Genomic DNA, 19,994 nt, shown 5'->3' on the forward strand with positions numbered 1-19,994 from the left:
ACATTTCTAGTGTTTCTTTCTTTCTTTTTTTTTTTTTTTTTTTGTACCAGCCCAGAGATCGCAATCCTCATGCCTCAGCCTCCCCAGCTGCTGGTGGTGTAGGCCTCTGTCCTGCACCTGGCTCCTTTCTAGCCTCTGAAACGTGTTCTACTTTATTTCTACCCTCATGTCCTTCACCCCATCATCATGGGTCATCCTGGGGAACGTCTTTTGGTGGGTCAGATGACAACAGGAAAAAGTAAGAGGACACAATCTCTGAGATTGGGGCCGAGTTCTAGGCCATCTGTCCTTAGCGGGCAATGTCAACTGCCCATATCTAGACAGTCACAGTTCTCCAGAAATGACTGAGGTGGTTGGAGTTTCCTTCCCTGAACAAGTCACGTGAGCTCACAGTGTCCCTGTCCATAGAGTCTGTGGTGTCTTCTCCCCTCTGTGGAGGCTTTAGTCAGGCACATTTTGCTCTGGATGAGCCTCGTGGTCTGCAAGGATGAGCTAACTTGCCTTTGCTCTTTCCCTTGAGATGAGATTCTACTGCAGGTGCTTTCCAAAGACCCATACTACACCAGTTTGGTTGAAGGAGGGACCGCAATCACCAAGAGCCACTTGAATGAAAGCAAGTATATGTCATGAGCCCTGTGAGTGTCCTGTTCCATAGACCTGTGTGGTGTCCACTGGGAGCACGGTGTCATTTAGCATTGTGGAAAGCAGCTGCTGGTGGGGAAAAGCAATTGAGATGTGGAGGGAGGAGCTGTCTGAATCCTCTCACAGCTTTCCATCAGCTGTGGGAGCCTCCAATGTTCTAAAGTGAGATTATCCCTAAATTTGGGGTGATCCTTGATGTGCAATGTCAAGCCAGTTCTGTCACTTGCGACACTGCTCAGAAGACAGGAACCTGATTTGCAGGTGGTCTCCTATTTCCTGTCACATGAACCCTGAGTTGTAAACTAATTTCCCACTTGACACACTTTATACTTGAATGTGCATGGAGTGGTTTGAGCCAGTTTGTTCATTAATATTTCCTTCAATGAAAGCTAAGTCCAGAAACGACTTACCCTTGGTATTTCCCTAGAAGTCACAAAAATGAAGAACATACTCTAACCCAAAGTAGCTTCATATTATTGGAAAATAAAAAGTATCAGTTTGAGAATTAAGATATGCACAGGTGGGGCTCAGGATGTAGCTCAAGTGTTAGCGCGATTGCCTGGCATGCATGAGGCACTGGGTTCGATCCTCAGCACCACATAAAAATAAAGACATTGTGTCCACTTAAAAACTAAAAAAATGAACATTAAAAAAAAAGATATGCACAGGTCATCAGGATGGAATTGTGTACCTGAAATCTGCCCACTGCAATAAAAGTACCCCAGCTTGCATGGGAATTAGCCCTCTTGCTATTATGCACACAGGTGGACATTCTATTTCCTGACAATAATTTTCCATATGCCCTGCCTGGGCTTTTCACAACCAGGAGACAAGTGATGTATCTTTACATTGCCATAGTACCTCTCCAACACATAATTCTGCCTTCAAGTTGGATTCTATGTTAGCATCTTAACCTAAAAAAATGCAAAAGAAAACGCAGGCCCAACATGCTCATACACGTGCACTAAAGAAAATCGTTTTTTCTCTCTCTTTTCCAAATGTGTCATCAAAGGAGCCCGTGATGTCTGGAATTCTCCCAAACCAGAATATTTTTCTGGCACTGTGTATCGAATCTCAGATAACGGTAAATAAAAATGGATAACATTGGAGTGGGGGCAATAAGGAATAGTTCTTTTTCCTCTTGCCAAGGCTTGGAACCAAATATCTAGCCAGGTCATGCTTGAAGAGTTGGAGTCAAACTCTCCTATAGAGAGAACTTGTCTGGATGCTGTGGGAAGAGTGTCAGGTTGAGGGTACAGTGGGTACCTGTTATGGTTTGGATATGAGGTATCCTCCCAAAACTTCTGTGTTAATTCAGGAATGTTCAAAGGTGAAACGTTTAGATTTTGAGAGCTGTGACCTAATCAGTGGATTAGTCCATATTGATGGATTAGTAATTTGCGAGGACTATAGGCAGGGGGGTGTGGCTGGAGGGCATTCTCCGAGACCCCTCGGCACCCTCCTGCTTCCTGGCCACTGTGAATCACAGCAGTTTTTCTACATGCTTCTGTCATGATGATCTGTCTCACTTCATGAAATCCGCTGACCCTAGCTCTACACCTTTAAAACTGTGAGCTCAAATAAACTTTTCCTCCTCTAAGTTGTTCTTGCCGGGTATTGTGGACACAGCATCAAAGAGCCTAATTCATACAATACCCTGTGAGAATCTCCCTGTGTTAAATGTGCAGGGGAGAAGAGCAGACCTTAATGTCTGGTCTCTGTAGCCAGATGGATGCCCAGGAGGAGGGGAAGGAGCTGGCCCCAGCACTGGATTCCTCCTCCCAGAATGAATTTATGTATCTGTGTGGATGGATGGTTAGATGGCTGGCCCCTTTGTTCTCCTGTGTGGTGGGTCTTGGGAGGGGCTGAGCACATTCCTGAGTGCCACCCTGAGGAACTTTCTCCATGGGAAAATGCTCCTGCCAGCCCGTGGCCCAAGGCTCACTTTATTCTAATCATAGCACAGTCAGATTGGCTCCAAGGACAGGATGAGCAGCTAGAGCCCCACAAAGCATTTCTTGCTTTGAAAAATCTATGAGGGAAACAAGAGAAAAGAAAAGCCAAGTATGTCATCGTCTGAGCTGGCAAACATGGGGTCTTTCCTGAGACCAGGTGTCTGAAGGCGTGTGGTGGTTCTTATATCCCACTGTGACCCCGCCACAGGGGTGGAGAGTGGGGGATGGGAAGAGCTATTCAAAATCCTCATTCCTGGAACCCAGCAAGAGTCTCTGAAAGTGAAGCCCAGAAATGTGCGGATTTTTACATATTCCACCCATTCCACCCGTGACTGTTCTATAGGGACCAAATATTGGACCCTGACATTTGGAGCTGTTGACTTAGGATACTATTTGGAGATTGATAGTCAATTCTAGATATTCTATCATGTCATCTGAACATAGAAATTATTTTACTTCTTTACAAATTTTTATGCTTCTAACTGATTTCTGTATCATGTTTAATTGCATTGTTAGTATGTCCAGGACAGTCTTGAGTAATAGTGGAGATAATAGTTTTATCCTGTACTGTCTGTCTCTTAAAACAAATGCCTATAGTGTTTCTTGAATAGGAGAGTGGTTATGAGACTAATATGAGAACGAGATATCTATCCAGCCATCTAACTATCCATCCACACAGATACATAAATTCATACCAAGAATGTATCTTTACATTTCTATTTGTTCAACATTTTTAAAACCAAGAATGGATATTGAATTTTGTCAAAAGTTCTTCTAGTAGCTGTGAAACTAATCATGACTTTCTCCCCTTAAGTCTATTAATATTGTGCGTGATGTTAGTGGATTTCCTAAGGTTGATCCACTTTGCATTCCTGGAATAAATCCCACTTGGTCATAGTGATGTTTGGTGACTCCAGTCACTGATCAGGAGTTGTGGGCCAAGGGCCAAGGTCCAACTTTTGCCTGCTTCAGCATATCTGTGCCATCACTCAGAGGTGTCCTGGGTAGTAGGTCTCCTCTAACCAACCAGGAAACAGTAGTAGGCTCCTGGTATCTATGTGGCTATATGGAATAAGACATGATTTGTAATTTTAATTATCAATATATATGATGTGTTTCTCCATTTGTATTTTAAAAAATTGCTTATTGTGGTTAAAATACTTAGAACAAAATTTATCACGTTAACCATATGTAAGTGTACATTCCAGTGTCATTAAATGCATTCATAATGTTTTGCCACCATCTCCAATATCAATCTCTATGACCTTTTTCATCTTATAAAACTGAAACTCTGTATCAATTAAAAAATAATTCCCCCTTCCCTCCCCGCCTCTGTCCATTGGCAACCAACACTCCACTTTGATGCCTCATTAGTGGAACCATACAGTTTGTCTTTTTATGACTGACTTATTTCACTTACCATAATGTTCTTGATGTCTATCAATACTGTAGCATATGACAAAAAATCATTTTCTTTTTTAAGGCTGAATAATATATATATATGCAAACTATATATATATATATATGCCATGTATTGCTCATCCATTTGATGTTCACTTTACCTGCTTCCATATTTTAGCTCTTATAAATATGCTGAAGAAATGTCTCCATCAGAAAACTTCTTTTGGGACTATAATGTTAGGTTGAATCATTTGAAATTATTTTTTTGTGGGCCAAAAATAGTGAAATATCTACAATTTCATTTGGCTCAATCAAATATTTCTGAAATCATCCTTATTAGTGTACAGGTCATATTCCATGTCCAGGCTTCCTGCAGAGTATAACCCTCAGAAAGGGAGTCACTTCTTTTCATTCACAATTTTTGCAGAATGGCCCAGCTAGCAGGTTCAAATCTTTATGTTCATAGGGACAGAAATGACTGTTTACTCACTGTCTTCCTCAGAATCCCATTTTTATTGTTGTTTTAACATATGTCCACCATCCTTTGCTACCTGTCCCTTCCAAAGGTGAAGCTGCCCATGAGTGTGAGCTACATTTTGTGCCTTATTTCTTAGGAGTAGAACATGGCAGAAGCAATGGTGTACTACTTTGTAGATTAGGTGATAAAAGACATTGTGGTTTCTGCTTTGGCATCTCTTGAATCTCTTGCTCTGGTGGAAGTCAGCTGCCATGTTGGGAGGGTATTCAAGCAGTTTGAGGAGACTCGCTCTGGTGGAAGTCAACTGCCATGTTGGGAGGACACTCAAACAGTCTGAGGAGACTCTGGTGGAAGTCAGCTGCCATGTTGGGAGGACACTCAAGCAGTCTGAAGAGAGAGGCTTTTGTGAGGAACAAAGCCCCCTGACTACAACCAGTGAGGAAGGAAGGCCTGTGCTAAATGCTTTATGAGCAAGCCATTGGAAGCATCTCTTCCTGTTGGTCAGCCTTCAAATGACTGTAGTCTTGGTCCACAAGACAGGGTTGTCTGGGTGGTTCTAGCTCAGGGTCTCTCATGAGTTATGAGATTCTTGAAGATTCATTTTCCTTCAAGGCTCAGTACCTAGTATTTCCTATAGGGTCATAGGCACTATGCTGAAGCTCAAGAGCTAAATGAGGTGTTCTTGTCCTCCAGGAGCTTCCAGATATAGAGGCAACCTAGTCAATAAATAATAAATGATGACTTGGTAGAGTTCTCTCCTAGCATGAGCAGGACCTGGGTTGGATCCTTAGTACCATATAAAAATAAAGGCATTGTGCTGTGTCCACCTAAAAAATAAATAAATAAAAATTAAATGTTAAAAAAATTAAAAAATAAATAATAATGAGTAAATAAAAATGGGTTAAAACTGAAGGTATTTAAAAAGTGATTTGGTTTTATCTGCATAGAATTTTGGGAAAATAAAAGCCAGGCAGATCTCTGATATTTTTTTTTCTCTGCTGAAGACTAAACCCAGGGCCTTACACATGTTAGGCAAGCTGTCCTTCTGAAGTACATCCCCAATCCTTTAAATTTTTTTAAAATGTTGAGAACAGGGGGTTTCTTAGTTATCCAGGCTGGCCTTGAACTTGTAATCCTCCTGCCTCAATCTCTTGAGTAGCTGGGATTACAGGGTGCACCCCCACCCCCACCTAAGTCTATTTTTTGTATTGCTCTGTGAAAGGGTAAGGCAAGCACAATCTCTTTGTGGCCTGACGACGTGTTACCCAGGGTGTTCTGTCTGTGACTCTTTGCTTGACTCTGATTTGACAAGTTGACCTTTTCAAAGCCAAGTAATTATGAATCATATTAAACTGGGAGTTTCCTCTCTTTTCTAAGCCAAATTGAATAAGGAACAAATTCCTCTCTTTTTCCCAGGACTAATCAGAACTTCATGAGACTGTTATCACACACACATAGTATGCTTAGTCACATAGTGAAAATCCTTGATTCCTTGGAGAACTAGGCCAAGGGAGATTTACCAAACTCACCCACAACTGCAGCTCCGCCTCTCGGAGTCTCCCACCTGAGCTGGGGCTCCAGGCTGGCTTGAAGTTTTCTGTAGGATCGGAGTCATTGCTTCTTGGCTTCTTCCATTCCTTTTTTGGTAGGTGTGCTTCTCAAAGGCTGAAGAGTCCACACAGATTTCCCCAGAGCTCCCACCCGTTGGTTCTGGTTTGTTCTGTGGAACTTCTCAGAAGACCTCTCAGCCTCTTTCCAGGCCATTCCTGCATCTAGCAAAGCCCAGCTCTCCTGGCCTCCCCATCCTCCAAGCTGAATGCGCTCGGGCTTACTTGGGTCTCATACAGATGAGTCAGAGACAGCCAGTGGCAGTGCTAGGATGCACGGATTTCTCACTTTAAGCCCGTCTTCTTACTCCTCAACCATTCTGCACTCCCTCTACTGATAAATATTTCAGTGTGGTTCATTTTCCCATTTTCTCCTTGCAATTTGGAAATCATTTTGTACCGTACTTTGTGGTTTAATTATTTTCACAGACCTCATGATATCTGTGAGGCAGGTCTTTTTATTTCTATTTGATGTAAGTGGAGATGGAGATAGACTCCAAGAGGCTTAGGGAGTGGGTGGAGGGTCTTTACGAGGTCCTGTCTCTCGGTGTGGTCCCAATCAGCAGAGGCACCTCTCTGGGTATGTGAGATATGCATGTTCTCACCAAAGAACTACGGAGTCGGAAACTCTGAAGTAAAGCCCTCCCAGTGATTTGGATGCACGATCCCCTAAGAACCATGTCCTTGGTCAAGTGGAAGTTATCTGGGAGTTTGTTAGATTAAAAAAATCAAACCAAAACATTGATCTGTAGTATATTTAGACTCTTCTTCAAAATCCAAACTCCTCACTTGGACTCTTAGAAGAAGCTATTTTCATCATCCAAACAGAATGAGTCACTGGCCAATGGTTGGTTGTAGGTGAACACAAATGTTTTTGGCTTTCTGTCACTATAATGAAATACCTGAGTTAATCAATGTAAAGAAAAAGTTTCAGTTTGGCTCACAGTTTGGAAGATTCTAGCCTGTGATCGATTGGCCCTATTATTTTGGGCCTGTAGCAAGGCAGCTCATTGTGGCAGGAGTGCCTGGTGGACCCAACTGCTCACCTCATGTCTAGGAAGCAAGAGAGAGAACAAGGAGGGGGCTGGGGTCTCACAGTCTCCAGTGACCTAAAGACCTCCCACTAAGCCCCGCCTCTTAAAGGTTCCAACACCTCCCAAGAGTGCCACCCTAAGGACATTACCGATTCAGCAACTTATCATCCTTTGTCTTTTGTAGATCTCATTGCAGGAAAGAAGAAGGATAAACAATCCTCTCTGTTCCACAGAGCTGTCACTGAGCTGTCACTGACTACTGTAGATAAGGAGAGTCTTCATGGAACAGTTAGTCAAGGTAATAATCCATACAGCCTAAGCTAAGTAGTTCCTCGAGTGCAGAAGACTCTATTAGTTTACCTGAATAGACGTTAGCTCATTTTTCATTCTCCTGCAAGTTAAGACTAGAAATTAGGGCTGGGGATGTAGGTCCCTGATAGATAGAGTACTTTCCTGGGATGCCTGAGGCCCTGGGTTCCATTCCAGCACTGCAGGAAAAATAAAAAATGAAAAACTAACACAACTAAGAATTAAATGAACTCTAGGAATTTGGCCACCCTTTTATAAAGAGGTCACTTTTATTTGTTTCTATTCAGAGCATGGACATGGTCTTCTGAGCCCCTGCCCCTGCTGAGCTCTGAGGCTATCTAAAATGCAGGAGGGATTGAGGGGGCACAGGTTGGCCTTGTCCCTAAAATACCTGGCTCCTTCCTCCCTCCTGAAGCACCTGAGCTCAGGCCTGTTCAGAGTGGGGAGAGACTTGCCCAGCACGCCCCTGCACACAGCTGTTCTCTATCAGAATTATGCCCAGTGTCCCTTCGTCTCTTAGAAATTGAATGCTGGCTGGGCGCAGTGGCAGACACCTGTAATCCCAGCAGCTCGGGAGGCTGAGGCAGGAGGATCGTGAGTTCAAAGCCAGCCTCAGCAACAGCGAGGTGCTAAGCAACTCAGTGAGACCCTGTCTCTAAATAAGACACAAAATAGGGCTGGAGACGGGGCCCAGAGATTGAGTGACCCTGAGTTCAATCGCCGGTACCAGAAAAAATAAATCGATGCTGAAAGATTCCCAGAGAGCCCTTAGAGTGGCTCATCTGCTGCCTCCTGATGGAGCAGAGGTGAAGGTTCTGGATGTGCCCAGTTTTCTCCGTGTAACCCAGGAAAGCTAAGGCCAGCACACTCCTGCCCACACCCCCCCACATCCCCCATGGCACTCAGTATCTGTCCGCACTGCACCAGCTGGTTCTCGTCCTGGTACCTCTACGGCCCATTTCCCTGATTCTTCCTTCTTTTTTGGCCACATTACAAATAAGTGCCAGATGCTCCAGAAGTCCCTGCTGTCAGAGGGACCTCCTTCCCTGGAGATCTGGCTAAGATGGCCGAGTTCCCTGAACCCATGCTCGGAGGCTTGGTGGTGGCCCAGATCCACCCTCAGCATTTCTCCTAGACCCGAGAAGGTCCCAGGAGCTCACGACCACCTCCCATCTCTGGCATTGTGTCTGCCTCAAGTTGACTCGGGAACGAACCTCCCCACTCTGTACTCGCAAGGCAGGTTGTGTATGGAGCAGTTTCCAGAAGCTGGCAGCGCAGGGAGGAGAGGGCTGCAGAGAGTAGGTTTCAGCCCTGCCCTGTGAAAAGCTTCAAACTGAATATTTTCCTCCCTTTTTTTTTTTTTTTTTTTTTGGTACCAGGGATTGAACCCAGGGGCACTTAACCACTGAGTCACATCCCCAGCCCTTTTTTTGTATTTTATTTAGAGATAGCATCTTGCTGAGTTGCTTATGCCCTCACTTAATTGCTGAGGCTGGCCTTGAAGCTGTGATCCTCCTACCTCCGCCTCTTGAGTTGCTGGGATTACAGGCATGTACCACTGTGCCCGGCTCCTGCCTCCATATTAAAAAAAAATTTTTTTATTTTTTATTTTTTTTATGGTGCTGGGGATGGAACCCAGGCCCTGGCTCATGCTAGGCAAGTGCTCTACCACCGAGCTCCCTCCCAGCCCTAACCTCAGGTGCTCTTAAAAGCCTTTGCAGTAGGGCTGCTTCACCTCCTGCAGTGCTCCTGCCTCTTCTCCTTGGAACTCACCTCTGTTCTCACCTCCTCATTTCTGGCTGCTTTTTTTGTTCGCCAACCAGTACCCTCAGCCCCTCATCTCACCACCAGACCATGTGCAAGTGTCTTTCCCTAAACAAAGCCAGTTCCATCCCGGACAGGATTTCTGGCCCTGGCTACCGACATGCTAGTATTTTAACTTCTGCTCTGGGTGAGCTGCCAGGTTGTCCCTGCAGATCAGGTCCTGGGTGTGGGTTGCCTTCTCCGTGTACTCTGCAGTGTACTCTGCGACTGTCTTCTCCTTTAGACGCTCGCAACAGGAACCTGCCGTGTGGGCCACTTCTGCACTTCCTGCAAAAGAACATCATCGTTGCGGCCCTTGCAGCGGTGGCGATCCTCGCGGTCATCGTGCTGTTGCTGCTCATGTTGGCCACGTACATCAGGAGGAAACAGCCTATGTGAGTGCTCCGTGAACTCAGGGGTGTGTGACCATGCTGTCCTGGAGCTCCTTGCAGTGCCAGATTTGGGAGGAGGGCGGGAAGCCTGGTTTTGCACACAGAACCTCGGCTTCCTGCGTTTAGCCACTGCCTGGGTGAGTCTGATGTACATGCAGGCACTGGGACACCTGACTGGGACTGTGCTTGCCAGTCCTAGTCCATATTGAGGGCTACTGAAAGAGGAGAAGGTGTAGACACAGACTGGGCAATCAGGAGCTAGGAGTGTGGATGCAGACAAGAAAAGACAAAGTCCAAGCTGGGTGTGGTGGTGCACACCTGTAATCCCAGTGCTTTGGGAGGCTGAGGCTGGACGATCCTGAGTTCAAAGCCAGCCTCAGCAACAGCGAGGCGCTAAGCAACTCAGTGAGACCCTGTCTCTAAATAAAATACAAAATAGGGCTGGGGACGTGGCTCAGTGGTCAAGAGCCCCTGAGTTCAATCCCTGGTACCAAAAAAGAAAAAAAACACTCACAAAGTCCAGCTTATAAGAGGGTGGGAGAGATGGAGCCTTGGAGGAAAGATGGAATTCAGCTCTTTCACCCTGGAACAGCTGCACTGGTTGTGAGAATGTTGCTAAATAGTCACTTCTGGAACCTCCCATAGGCTTCCCCACCATCCGCTAAGTGGAGGGTTGGTACCTGCACAACACTGGACTTGGGAGGCAAGACTCCAACAGTACTTATTCTAATTGTCTCTGGATAATGACCCAAGCATGGAGACTTGAACCTTGGGCAGGCACTAGGAAGCAAATAGGTTACAAGATGTGCATAATTGCATGTGCATAGTTACCTTCAAAACTATGAGTCTCTCTTGGCAGCTAGGGAGAGGTGCATTCCTGGGCCTGGAGGGGAGAGCATCTCCTCCCAGGCCCCTCACTGTTGTTTGTTCAGGTTGTCTCCAGAGAACAGGGGATGTGTGATGAGGGATAGGTCCAGCCCCTGCCTCCACCTGCTCTGGCTCTGAGGCTACAGTATCTAAGTTTCCCCACAAGGGGGCAGTGCTTTCCCTCCATGCCAGGGCCCTGGGGCCTGGTAACCTACTGTGGACACCACTACCACCTCACATCCTCCTCTGAGACCTGAGTGGGTCCCTCAAGCCAAGGGGCGACCTTGAACGTGGTGGAGGTTAGAGGTAGAGGATGTAAGAGCTTCTGGGCACAGGCCTGACCCTGGCTGCAGTTCTGTCCAGGACTCATTCATCAGACCTGCTGTTGCCCCCCTCCCCCCGGCCCCATTCCTTGAGGTACCAAAATGAGCCAGAATGGTGGCTCCAACTACAGAAAGGAGTTACTGCTTGTGGGTGGCAGGTGTCAAAATGGGGCCCTGGGAATCCTACACATGTCCAGCCACGCTGAGAGGAAGCAGGACCCTGGCCTCTCAGGAACACTGGCTTCTGTCCCGTCCAGGCAACAGACAGTGGGAATCCCTGCACAGTCCGTGAGCAGCGTGGTGTATTTTGTTGTTTTTGTTCTTTTGTTTTAGACATCCTCCAGCCAATATGACATACAACATTTTTATAATGAATGGAAAGACGTGGTGGCAAAAATCTCCAGAAGCGGATATCAGAAAAATCGTAGAGAAACAGAAACAGTTGAGGCCCTATTCCTGTGCCTAAGCCACGTCAAGGGGCCAGCCAAACCAGGACTCAGAACCGTGCCGCGAGGAGATTCTGGATCCAGACACCATGGAGAGGCCACTGCATTTCTGGCTGCGAGGAGGTGTATTCTACAGAAATGTTTACCTTCTCTTCCAGACCTTGGATGTACCGAGAACGAGGGCCTCCTCACCCCAGGCTGCCTCTGGTGACATGGCCTCATGACCAGTGCAGGAGACTTAGCACATTTACCCAGAGGGAAAAAAAATGACAAATGATGAGAGACTTACTCATTTCATAAAGCACGGCTTGATTTGTCCAGTCATTCATTGCAGAGGGATTAATTGAGCACCTATTAGGTAGACAACATCAAAATACAACGTGGTACTCCCAGAGAAGCCAGGTCTGGGGCCTTCACAGTCGTGGAGGAGAACAGGGCCCCACCAAATCCCTTTTACCCTTTTCAAGTAGAAATATACAAAGAAATGGAGAAGAGTGTGGCAGTGCCTGGGGGGGGGGGCGGTTATAGTTCCTGCTTGGAAAAGGAAATGGGGCTATTGGAAGTGTCATGAGGGTTCTGGACAGTGAGGGAAAAGCCACGGAGACTTGGGAAGAACTTGGAGCGAGCAAGAGAGGGGAGCTCTGAGCCTCAGGGCAGGAACACAGCAGTAAGAGACGCCCCAGGGAGCCTCTGATGGTGCCGCCTTCAGTGGAGGTGTGCGGGCAAATCTTAGCCACCCCATAGGAAGAGGCTGGGGGCTCAGCCCTGGCACTGATGTTGCTCCTGCCCTTTGAACCCCGCAAGTGACTTTCACTGGCCAAGCCCAGCAGGAAGCTAGAAGGCCGGGAGGTCACTGTGCGGTTCATCAACCTCCCAGGGTGCACAGCAGGGTCGGAAGGAGGGTGAACCCAAAATATCCAGTACTGTTCAACACTTTGCTCCATCAGCGTCCATTTTTGCCCCTTTGGGTACCAGGGATTGAACCCAGGGGCGCATAACCACCAGGCCACATCCCCAGCCCTTTTTATATTTCATTTAGAGGCAGGGTCTCCCTGAGTTGCTTAGGGCCTCACTAAGTTGCTGAGGCTGGCTTTGAACTCACGATCCTCCTGCCTCAGCCTCCTGAACTGCTGGAATTACCGGTGTGTGCCACCACGCCTGGTTCAACATCCATTTTTGTCCTTTTTAATGAATGAAGATTCCAAACTCCACCCCGCCATGTGGGTGACACAAATTCCCTAGAACCGTTTGTCATTGAAGCATGGTGTCAGTCCGGTCATGGTTCCACTGAGATGTAGAACATTCCACTGAGATGTAGAACATTGATCATTATAGTGTTCTTGAAAGAAGGAACTGGGGGGAAAAAAGGGACGAGAGAGAAAATAACAGTGACAGTCTCTGCAGGGGTAACTGGCCACAGCTTCCCCTCCTCCTGCCCACCCCACTTACTGGGTCTCTTAGCACCTCGGCCACATGGGTTTCATTTCCTGGTGGAATGTTCCAGCCACCCATGTCCGTCCCTCCTTAGCGGATCTCGCTTTGGGTTTCCTGCAGTTTGCACTGAAAAGGACCCTTGATATGGGACTCCTGGCTGTCTCCGAGTGACCTCTGGGTTCTAGATTACCCTCCTGGCTGTGTTCACAGAACAGCACCCCGTTTCCCCTTGGTGAGCGAGCAGGCCCTCATGCGGCAATGAGACGAGGAGCAGCGAATAACTAGGGTGGGTTTCATCAAGTGATTTAATGGAAATTTTCCCTCTATGGCAAAGTAGAACACTTTATTTTAGCATTAAAATCTAGCACCTAAGCAATAGGTTATTTTTTGAAATTTTTTGATTTGTTTTTTTTAGATATAACAGGTGTGTGTCGACATGTATATACATGGAGTATATATATATTTTTAAAGAAAATTTTTAAATTTTTAGTTTTCAGTGGACACAACATCTTTATTTTATGTGGTGCTGAGGATTGAACCCAGCGCCCTGTGCACGCCAGGCGAGCGCGTTACCGCTTGAGCCACATCCCCAGCCCTGCATGGAGTATATCTACTCTCATTAGGATTCTGTCTGTGGTTGTCCGTGATCTGCAGTAACCCTGGTCATGTATTCCTCCATGAACTAGGAAAGGTGTCCCCTCATTCCACTGTCTCTCCTACTTCCACTGCCCTCGCCTCCTTTCATCTCCCTTTGTCTAGTCCAATGAGCTTTTATTCTTCCCCCCACCCACCCCCACTATGTGTTAGCGTCTGCATATCAGAGAGAATATTCGGCCTTTGGCTTTTGGGGATTGGCTTATCTCACCTGGCACAATAATCTCCAGCTCCATCCATTTACCGCAGATGCCATCATTTATTGTCGCAACACACAACTAAACCAGTCAGGTCACTCCAGGTGAACCGGGGTGGCACAAAATAGTCACACAGAGACAGAGAAAGACCTTTATCTCTGGGTTCTGTGATGGCTCCTCTGATCCAGCTCCACAGGAGGCAAGGCAGGCAGGAAAGAGAGCAGCCTCGAACCCGGGTTCCACTGGGGGAGGCTGTTCCATGGAATATTCTATCCCCAAAACGGCAAAGGGGTAGGATTACAAAGGAACAGGTGAGTGTAACTCAGCCCCAGCGGGTGACGCCTGCTCCTGGAGCCACACCTGGCTGCGACCTGGCACTACCACGCCAGACTGAAGGCAATAATCGCTCAGAACCTGGTGCATCAGACTTAAAGGCGTCTGTATCCAGGATGGCTCCCTATAATTTATGGCTGAGTAATATTCCATTGTGTATCACGTTTTCTTTATCCATTCATCCGTCGATGGAGTCCAGACTGTGGAGCTCCCACGATCTAGTCAATTTCCACAAAGCCTCCCCTCCTTCAGTACTGCCACACGGGGGACCAAACTTCCAACATGCGAACCTTTGGGACACTCAAACCATAGCAGTAACTTCAGCATAGACAGAGGCCGGGTGATGGCTGGGGAAGGGCTCCTGGGGCTGCTGCTTTGTGACTGTGGCTCCCTGGCACATAGCAAGCCCTTGGTGCGCCAATCTTCTCACACTTTGCACATTTTTATATCCAGGTCATCTTGTCTCCATTCTTCCTCCTCTGTGAAGGTACAGGGGACTTCTCCATGAAGTCCTGTTTTTTCCAAGTCCCCATCTGCTAGCCAGACGAGAGCCACTATCCGTAAATTCCTGTAGAGCAGTGAGTCTTAATCTGGGGCAGCTGGAGGGGAGGAGGGAGCATGCAGTCCTTGACCCCATGTCCAGGTTTGCATTCGGGTCTTCAGGATGCCACGTCTACAGCTCCAGCTGGGGTGGCACTGCCATCTGATCAGGTTTGTGATGATCCCTCTCTTCCAAGACCAGCTTTTGCACCAGCCCAACAGGACTATGAAATGGGACTGGAAAGAATCTCCACCCCCAGTGTCTTCAGAATTTTTAAAGGTGGGTCTTGGGCTCTCTGCTTCCCTCCCGGTTGACCTCTGGCCTTTGGTTTATTCTCTTTGCCAAAGGGACAGATCCAGAGACTTCTATCTGGCTCACGGGCCAGAAAAATCCACAGGAGGGTTTTGCACACTTTCACAGGAAGAATATCTCACTCGGGGCTCAGAGCAGCTCTGCAGTAGAACAGGTGCTCAGCGTGAGCGAGACCCTGGGTTTGATCCCCAGCATGCATGCGCCCGCACTGTACATCCTAGGATTAAAAAAAACAGAAGAGATGGATTTGAGCCCAGGCTTTTGTCTGTGGGGGCTCAGGAGTCTCAGCCCCTCTGGGATGGGGTGGAAGAGCTGGGATGGGACAAGATCAGAGCCCATGGTGCGAGGAGGTGACGAAGATAAGCCTGTGGCCTTAGCCAACAGGCATACTCAAAGGGGCACCTGGCCCAGAACCCACAGGAGAGGCGTGGCCTGAGGGTCCGAGCCCAGGGCGTGGCTAGAGCAGTGCTGAGGCCACTGGGATTGTGGCCTTTGGCAGGGAAACACCGGGCAGGGCAGTGGACCTGTGCTGAGGCCGGAAGCCCTTCTCTGACTCCCTCACCTTGAGGACTGAGTGGTCCAGGCCACTAAGAGGAAGGGATATGACTAGGGAATCAAGGGGGGTGGGCAGAGTTGGGGAGACCCTGGCTGGCCGTGGACCCTGGTGGTCCTGGTCAGCAGGTCTGCGGCTCCCTGAGGGCTGCTGATGAAGGTCCCTGGCTAGTTCTCTGTGCACAGATGAGGCTTTGGGAGCTCCATGAATGGCTCAGGGGAAGAGTGGCCAGGAGGCTCGAGGGGCCCAGCGGGGTCCTGAGGGCCATGGACCAGCCAGGACAGGGAGAAGACAAGTGAGCCCCAGGGCTCTTTCCAGCTCTTCATCCAGCGAGAAAGGCTGCCCACCCACAGCACAAGTGTTTCCACCAGTTAGTGGCTTGGACATTGGCCCTACTGTGGCCACATGTGGCCTCATATACTGGACAGAGTGTGGCCCTGCCCGGTTTTCTCAGGGGCCTGGAGAACAGTCCCGACTCCTGTCTTGTTCCCACACCCCTGCACAGCCGGCCAGAAGGGCCCACTGCCTGGGGTGATGCCTGTGGGCAGTTCCCAGGGGTGTGGCCTCCTGCCCACACGCTCCACATGTGGACTCCACCCCAGGTGACTACAGTCACACAGAGACTCAGGCCACACGCCTCCATTTCCCCACCTGGACACAGGCAGAGGTGTGGCCACTGCATCACACGGATGCTCGCACATGCAGATACACACAGGAACCGCGCCCCCCCCACACACGCAGGTGTGTTTGTGTCACACCCCAAGTATTGCACAATGTCACATTACTCACAACCAGACAGTGTGATGCCCCCAGCTGCAGCCCAACACCATCAGACCAGGGTGCACAGGCCACACAGAGAAGCCCTGGGCCCCTGTCCCCATGTTGCAGCCCCATGTGGGCAGGAAGGAGGGGGAAGGCACTTCCTGCAGGACTATAAGACCCCTGGTGGGAATGGGGCTGGAGTAAGGGGAGTCAGGTGAGGGGCAGGGGGGAGGGGAGTGGGGTGAGAGGGAAGTGGAGGGTCTGAGTGGAAGAGGGCGGGGGCTGTGAGGGGAGGCAGGACGCAGGGATGAGGTAGCAGGATGGGAGGACAGGGGAGGGAGGGCTGGGGAACTCCTCCATTGGGAGGTGGGAATGACCTTCTCCATTTCAGAGACTGGCAAATGACAGGGAGAGGAGGGAGCGGCCCTGTTAGAGTCTGTGAGAGCTTGGCTGGGCCAGGCAGGCCTCCAAGAGAGCACAGTGGTGTGGCATGGCCGGTCCTGCTATCTGTCTGTCTGCCTAGGGCCTTGCAGTTCCAAGCATTGCCCAGGCATGGCCTCTGGGGATCTGGCCTGCTGGTCTCCAGCACTGGCCCTGCCTTGGTCCCTCAGCTTCACATCCTCATCTTGGCAAAGGGTCTAATAATGATTCATCCCTTTACAATGCTGTTGGGTGGTTCTTTCAGCAGCAGACATTAATTGAGCACCTGCTGTGTGCCAGACATTATGCTAGGCTGGGGGCTGGGGACATGATGGAGAGCAGCTTCTGGTGTTCTGAGGTGGGAATGAGATGTGTCCTCCAGGCATTGGGCATACAGCAGGCACACCATAAGTACCAGCCTCCCGTGAGCTCTCAATAGGTGGTTCCTGCATCCTCAGCCTCTGAGGACCCTGGCTGTTCTGAGAGGCAGCCCACCCTCTCCTTGGCCTCCTGACCCCGCCCCAGTCTTCCTTCACGGAGCATGTCAGAATCAGCGCCATAAGCCTCTGCCTGCAGCCTCTGTTACCTGTGGGCCTACGAGGGGCCCTCTCCAGCTGCCTGCCTTTCTTCCTCCTTCCTTCCTATATTGAGGATTGAGCCCTGGCATGCTCTACTGCTGAGCTACATCCTCAGTCCTCTTTATTTTTTATTTTGAGATGGCATCTCAGTAAATCGCCCAGGTTGGCCTCCAGCTTGTGATCCTCCTGCCTCAGCCTCCCAGGTAGCCGGAATTATAGTCCTGTGCCACCATGCCTGACTTTTCCCATTTCTTCTTTCTCCATCAAAGAGGTGGCTTCCTCTGCCTCTTCTGTTTGCTTTTAGGCTAAGGCACCCTGCCTTCAGCTGCCTCATCCCACCACATAGCACTGGGGATTTTAAAGTCCAGCCCTATGGAGGCTCCCTTTGAGCCAGGAGATTTTGGGCTCTGCCACCTACTAATGTGAAATCTCAAGCCTCAGTTTGGCTTCAGTTTCTGTATCTATAAAACAGGGCCAGCCTATTTGGTGGTACTGCTATGCTTAGCCAGGACTAGTACTTAGTAGTGCTCAATATAAAGGAATAACTTAATTTTAGCTATTCTGATTATTTTGCGAAACATCCTCTCCCCTCCCTCTAGCCCCTCCTCCCTGACTGGCCCTAAGCCAGTCCCATATCCCATCCACTGGCTTCAGAGACCGGTTGTGGAATGGTCGCATAACGCTCTCAGTCAATGAGCAGTGAGCTTTTTGGGGGGAATCCTGAGATTCTTGCTCACTGAGGGAGATTGGAAGCTGAGTCCCTGTACTGGAGCCCAGGGAGAAAACTCCCCTGAACATTAATCAACAGGTGAAGGAGGCCGTCATCTGAGCCCAGAACAAGCTATTCCTGAAGCTCATCCCTGAGTATTCAACCATCCATGTAATATTTGTTGAAAACTATTATGGGCCATGTGCCACTCCAGTTGCTGGAGACCATCCCCACCTCACAGTCATCGCAGTGCTGTTCCAGGCCTTTGCACTTGATGTGACTCATCAGTGCTCCTCCGAATTAAACTGTTTGGGTTCATTTATATTTGGGAGTACGGTGGGAATGGTCATTTCCAAATTTGAGCCTCCAGAGCTGTGCTTGGGAGCATGCAGTACTCAGAGATGCCTCTGGAGGGCGCAAGAGAAGCTGGCGGCTACACCTGGACAGCCGTCACCCAGGGGCTGAAGAAACTGGGAAAATCCATTGATGGTGGTGATGGTGGTGGTGCCGGGGGTGGTGATGGTGATGGTGGTGATGGTGGTGGCAATAATGGAGCACAATTTAGTTCCGGGCTTGTTTTAATTTTCATAACAGCCTCACAACATATGCACCATATCATCTCTATTTTCCAAATGAGGAAACAAAGGCACAGAGAGGTCTAGGAACTTTTCAAGGTCCCTCAGTGATAACACCCTTCTGGGGCTCACTGAGCTCAGTCATGATCCCCCTCCTCCGCTCCCAGTCACCTGCCAGATGTTCTCCAGCAGTGGCTGCATGTCCCCTCCGGATGGTGCTAAATCTGGCCTGCTCAACTTCAGGCAAACCAGATGCTCCACCTTGAGGACTGGAAGGCTTCCTGGAGGAAGCCACATTCAAGCAGGGACCTGGCGGAGGACGAGGAGCCAGGCAGCTGGAGTGAGTTCAGGCTGGGGCAGCGTGGGCAAGAGCTGGGGGTGAAGGGCCAGCCCTGGGCGGCTCCTGAGGCTCTTTGCATGAACATTTCCCGGACCCCACAGGGGCGAAGGCCCCACGGCTTTCCCAGCCCTGTTTCCACCCGTTCAGGGTTTCCTCTGAATGATCAAAGGAGATGACTGCCTACTCTCAGATTATCTGCAGCCCCATCTCTAAGGCCTGCGCATCCTGCGGCTGCTTCTTCAGTTTCGAATGCAGCCTCTGGAACAGGAAGGGGGCTGGGGGCCGCTGGGCCAGGGGTCACAGAGCCCCTTCTCGGTCACCTTCTTCTGTCCTTGAACCCGGAATCTGGGAGCCCCGGCCCACCCAGAGCCCCCGACCCCTGGGCCCAAACACTGCTGCCCTTGGTGCCCAAGGAGGCTCGGCTTCCGGTTGCCCGGGAGGCCCCATTCGAGGTACTTTGTAACCAGCATTTTCTCCTGTGTGCGCCAGGCCCACGTGGTTCACGGGACAGTCCTGCCTGGGCGCCTGGCACTGTTCTCGGCCTCTCTGTTCTCCTCTTGCCTCATCTGGAAACTGGAAAAGGGGCCATCTGTTGTCAAGTGCTCACGTAACACAACGGGCGCCCTTGTCATTGTAGTTCACGCGACTGTGACACTGGGCTCTCTGCGCTTCTCGGCCCACCCGGCTTCTTCCCTCACGACTCCAGGAAGAGGAACCCCAGTGGCGCACACAGACCTTTTCTGCACCCCGGGTTTCAGGATGTCTGTGGGGAAAGGGAAGCTCCTCATAGTCTGGGGGGGCGGTGAGCCCCACGTGGCGTCCTGAATGAGGAGGCATTCAGGCAGAGAGCCTGCAGGGGTCCCCAGAAAGGAGACCCGGGAGGAGGGGAGGATCCCTCAGGCAGACTCGGGGTGAGCTCACCTTCCCCGTCGGAGGCAGGACCCACGGGGGGAAGGGTCTCTAGTGTCTTGACAGCAGGTCGAGGGCAGCCCCCAGGGCCCCCCAGGTGGCGGCTGCTGGGTGGGGAGAGAGCCCCACCTAAGGATGTGGATGTGAGGTGTAGCCTTCTGGTCTGGTCTGAGGGTGGGTGGGTGCCACTGTGGGAGGAGGATGAGGACGAGGCTGTGGGCGCCGTGGGAGGTGACCAGCCAGGTGCAGCCTAGTTGTTGGGCTCTGGGGTGACACCCCATCTCTGGGTCTTGACCATGAGGCTGATTCCTTTGGGACCCTCCCTGGGCTGTGTTGGGGTTCCTCTGGCAACACATGGTGCCCAGGCTGCCACTATCCCAGCCCTGGTCTCCCTGTGGACGCAGCTCCGTCTTGGAGCCA

The 19,994-nt window shown here is 49.7% G+C and overlaps 1 protein-coding gene across 1 annotated transcript; it reads left to right on the forward strand.

Moving 5' to 3' along the window:
- Positions 1-1,396: 1,396 nt before the first annotated feature.
- Positions 1,397-11,540, forward strand: LOC308632464 (uncharacterized protein C2orf92; the record flags this gene model as incomplete). The annotated part of the gene is made up of 5 exons (XM_081264563.1): positions 1,397-1,406; positions 1,613-1,726; positions 7,302-7,415; positions 9,474-9,624; positions 11,145-11,540. The coding sequence occupies 5 exons, from the start codon at positions 1,397-1,399 to the stop codon at positions 11,275-11,277; spliced, it is 522 nt and encodes a 173-aa protein (XP_081120689.1). The 3' UTR covers positions 11,278-11,540.
- Between the last annotated feature and the right edge of the window lie 8,454 nt (positions 11,541-19,994).

This window comes from Spermophilus citellus (genome assembly GCF_964194105.1).
Source record: "Spermophilus citellus genome assembly, chromosome: 13".
Lineage (NCBI taxonomy): Eukaryota > Metazoa > Chordata > Mammalia > Rodentia > Sciuridae > Spermophilus > Spermophilus citellus.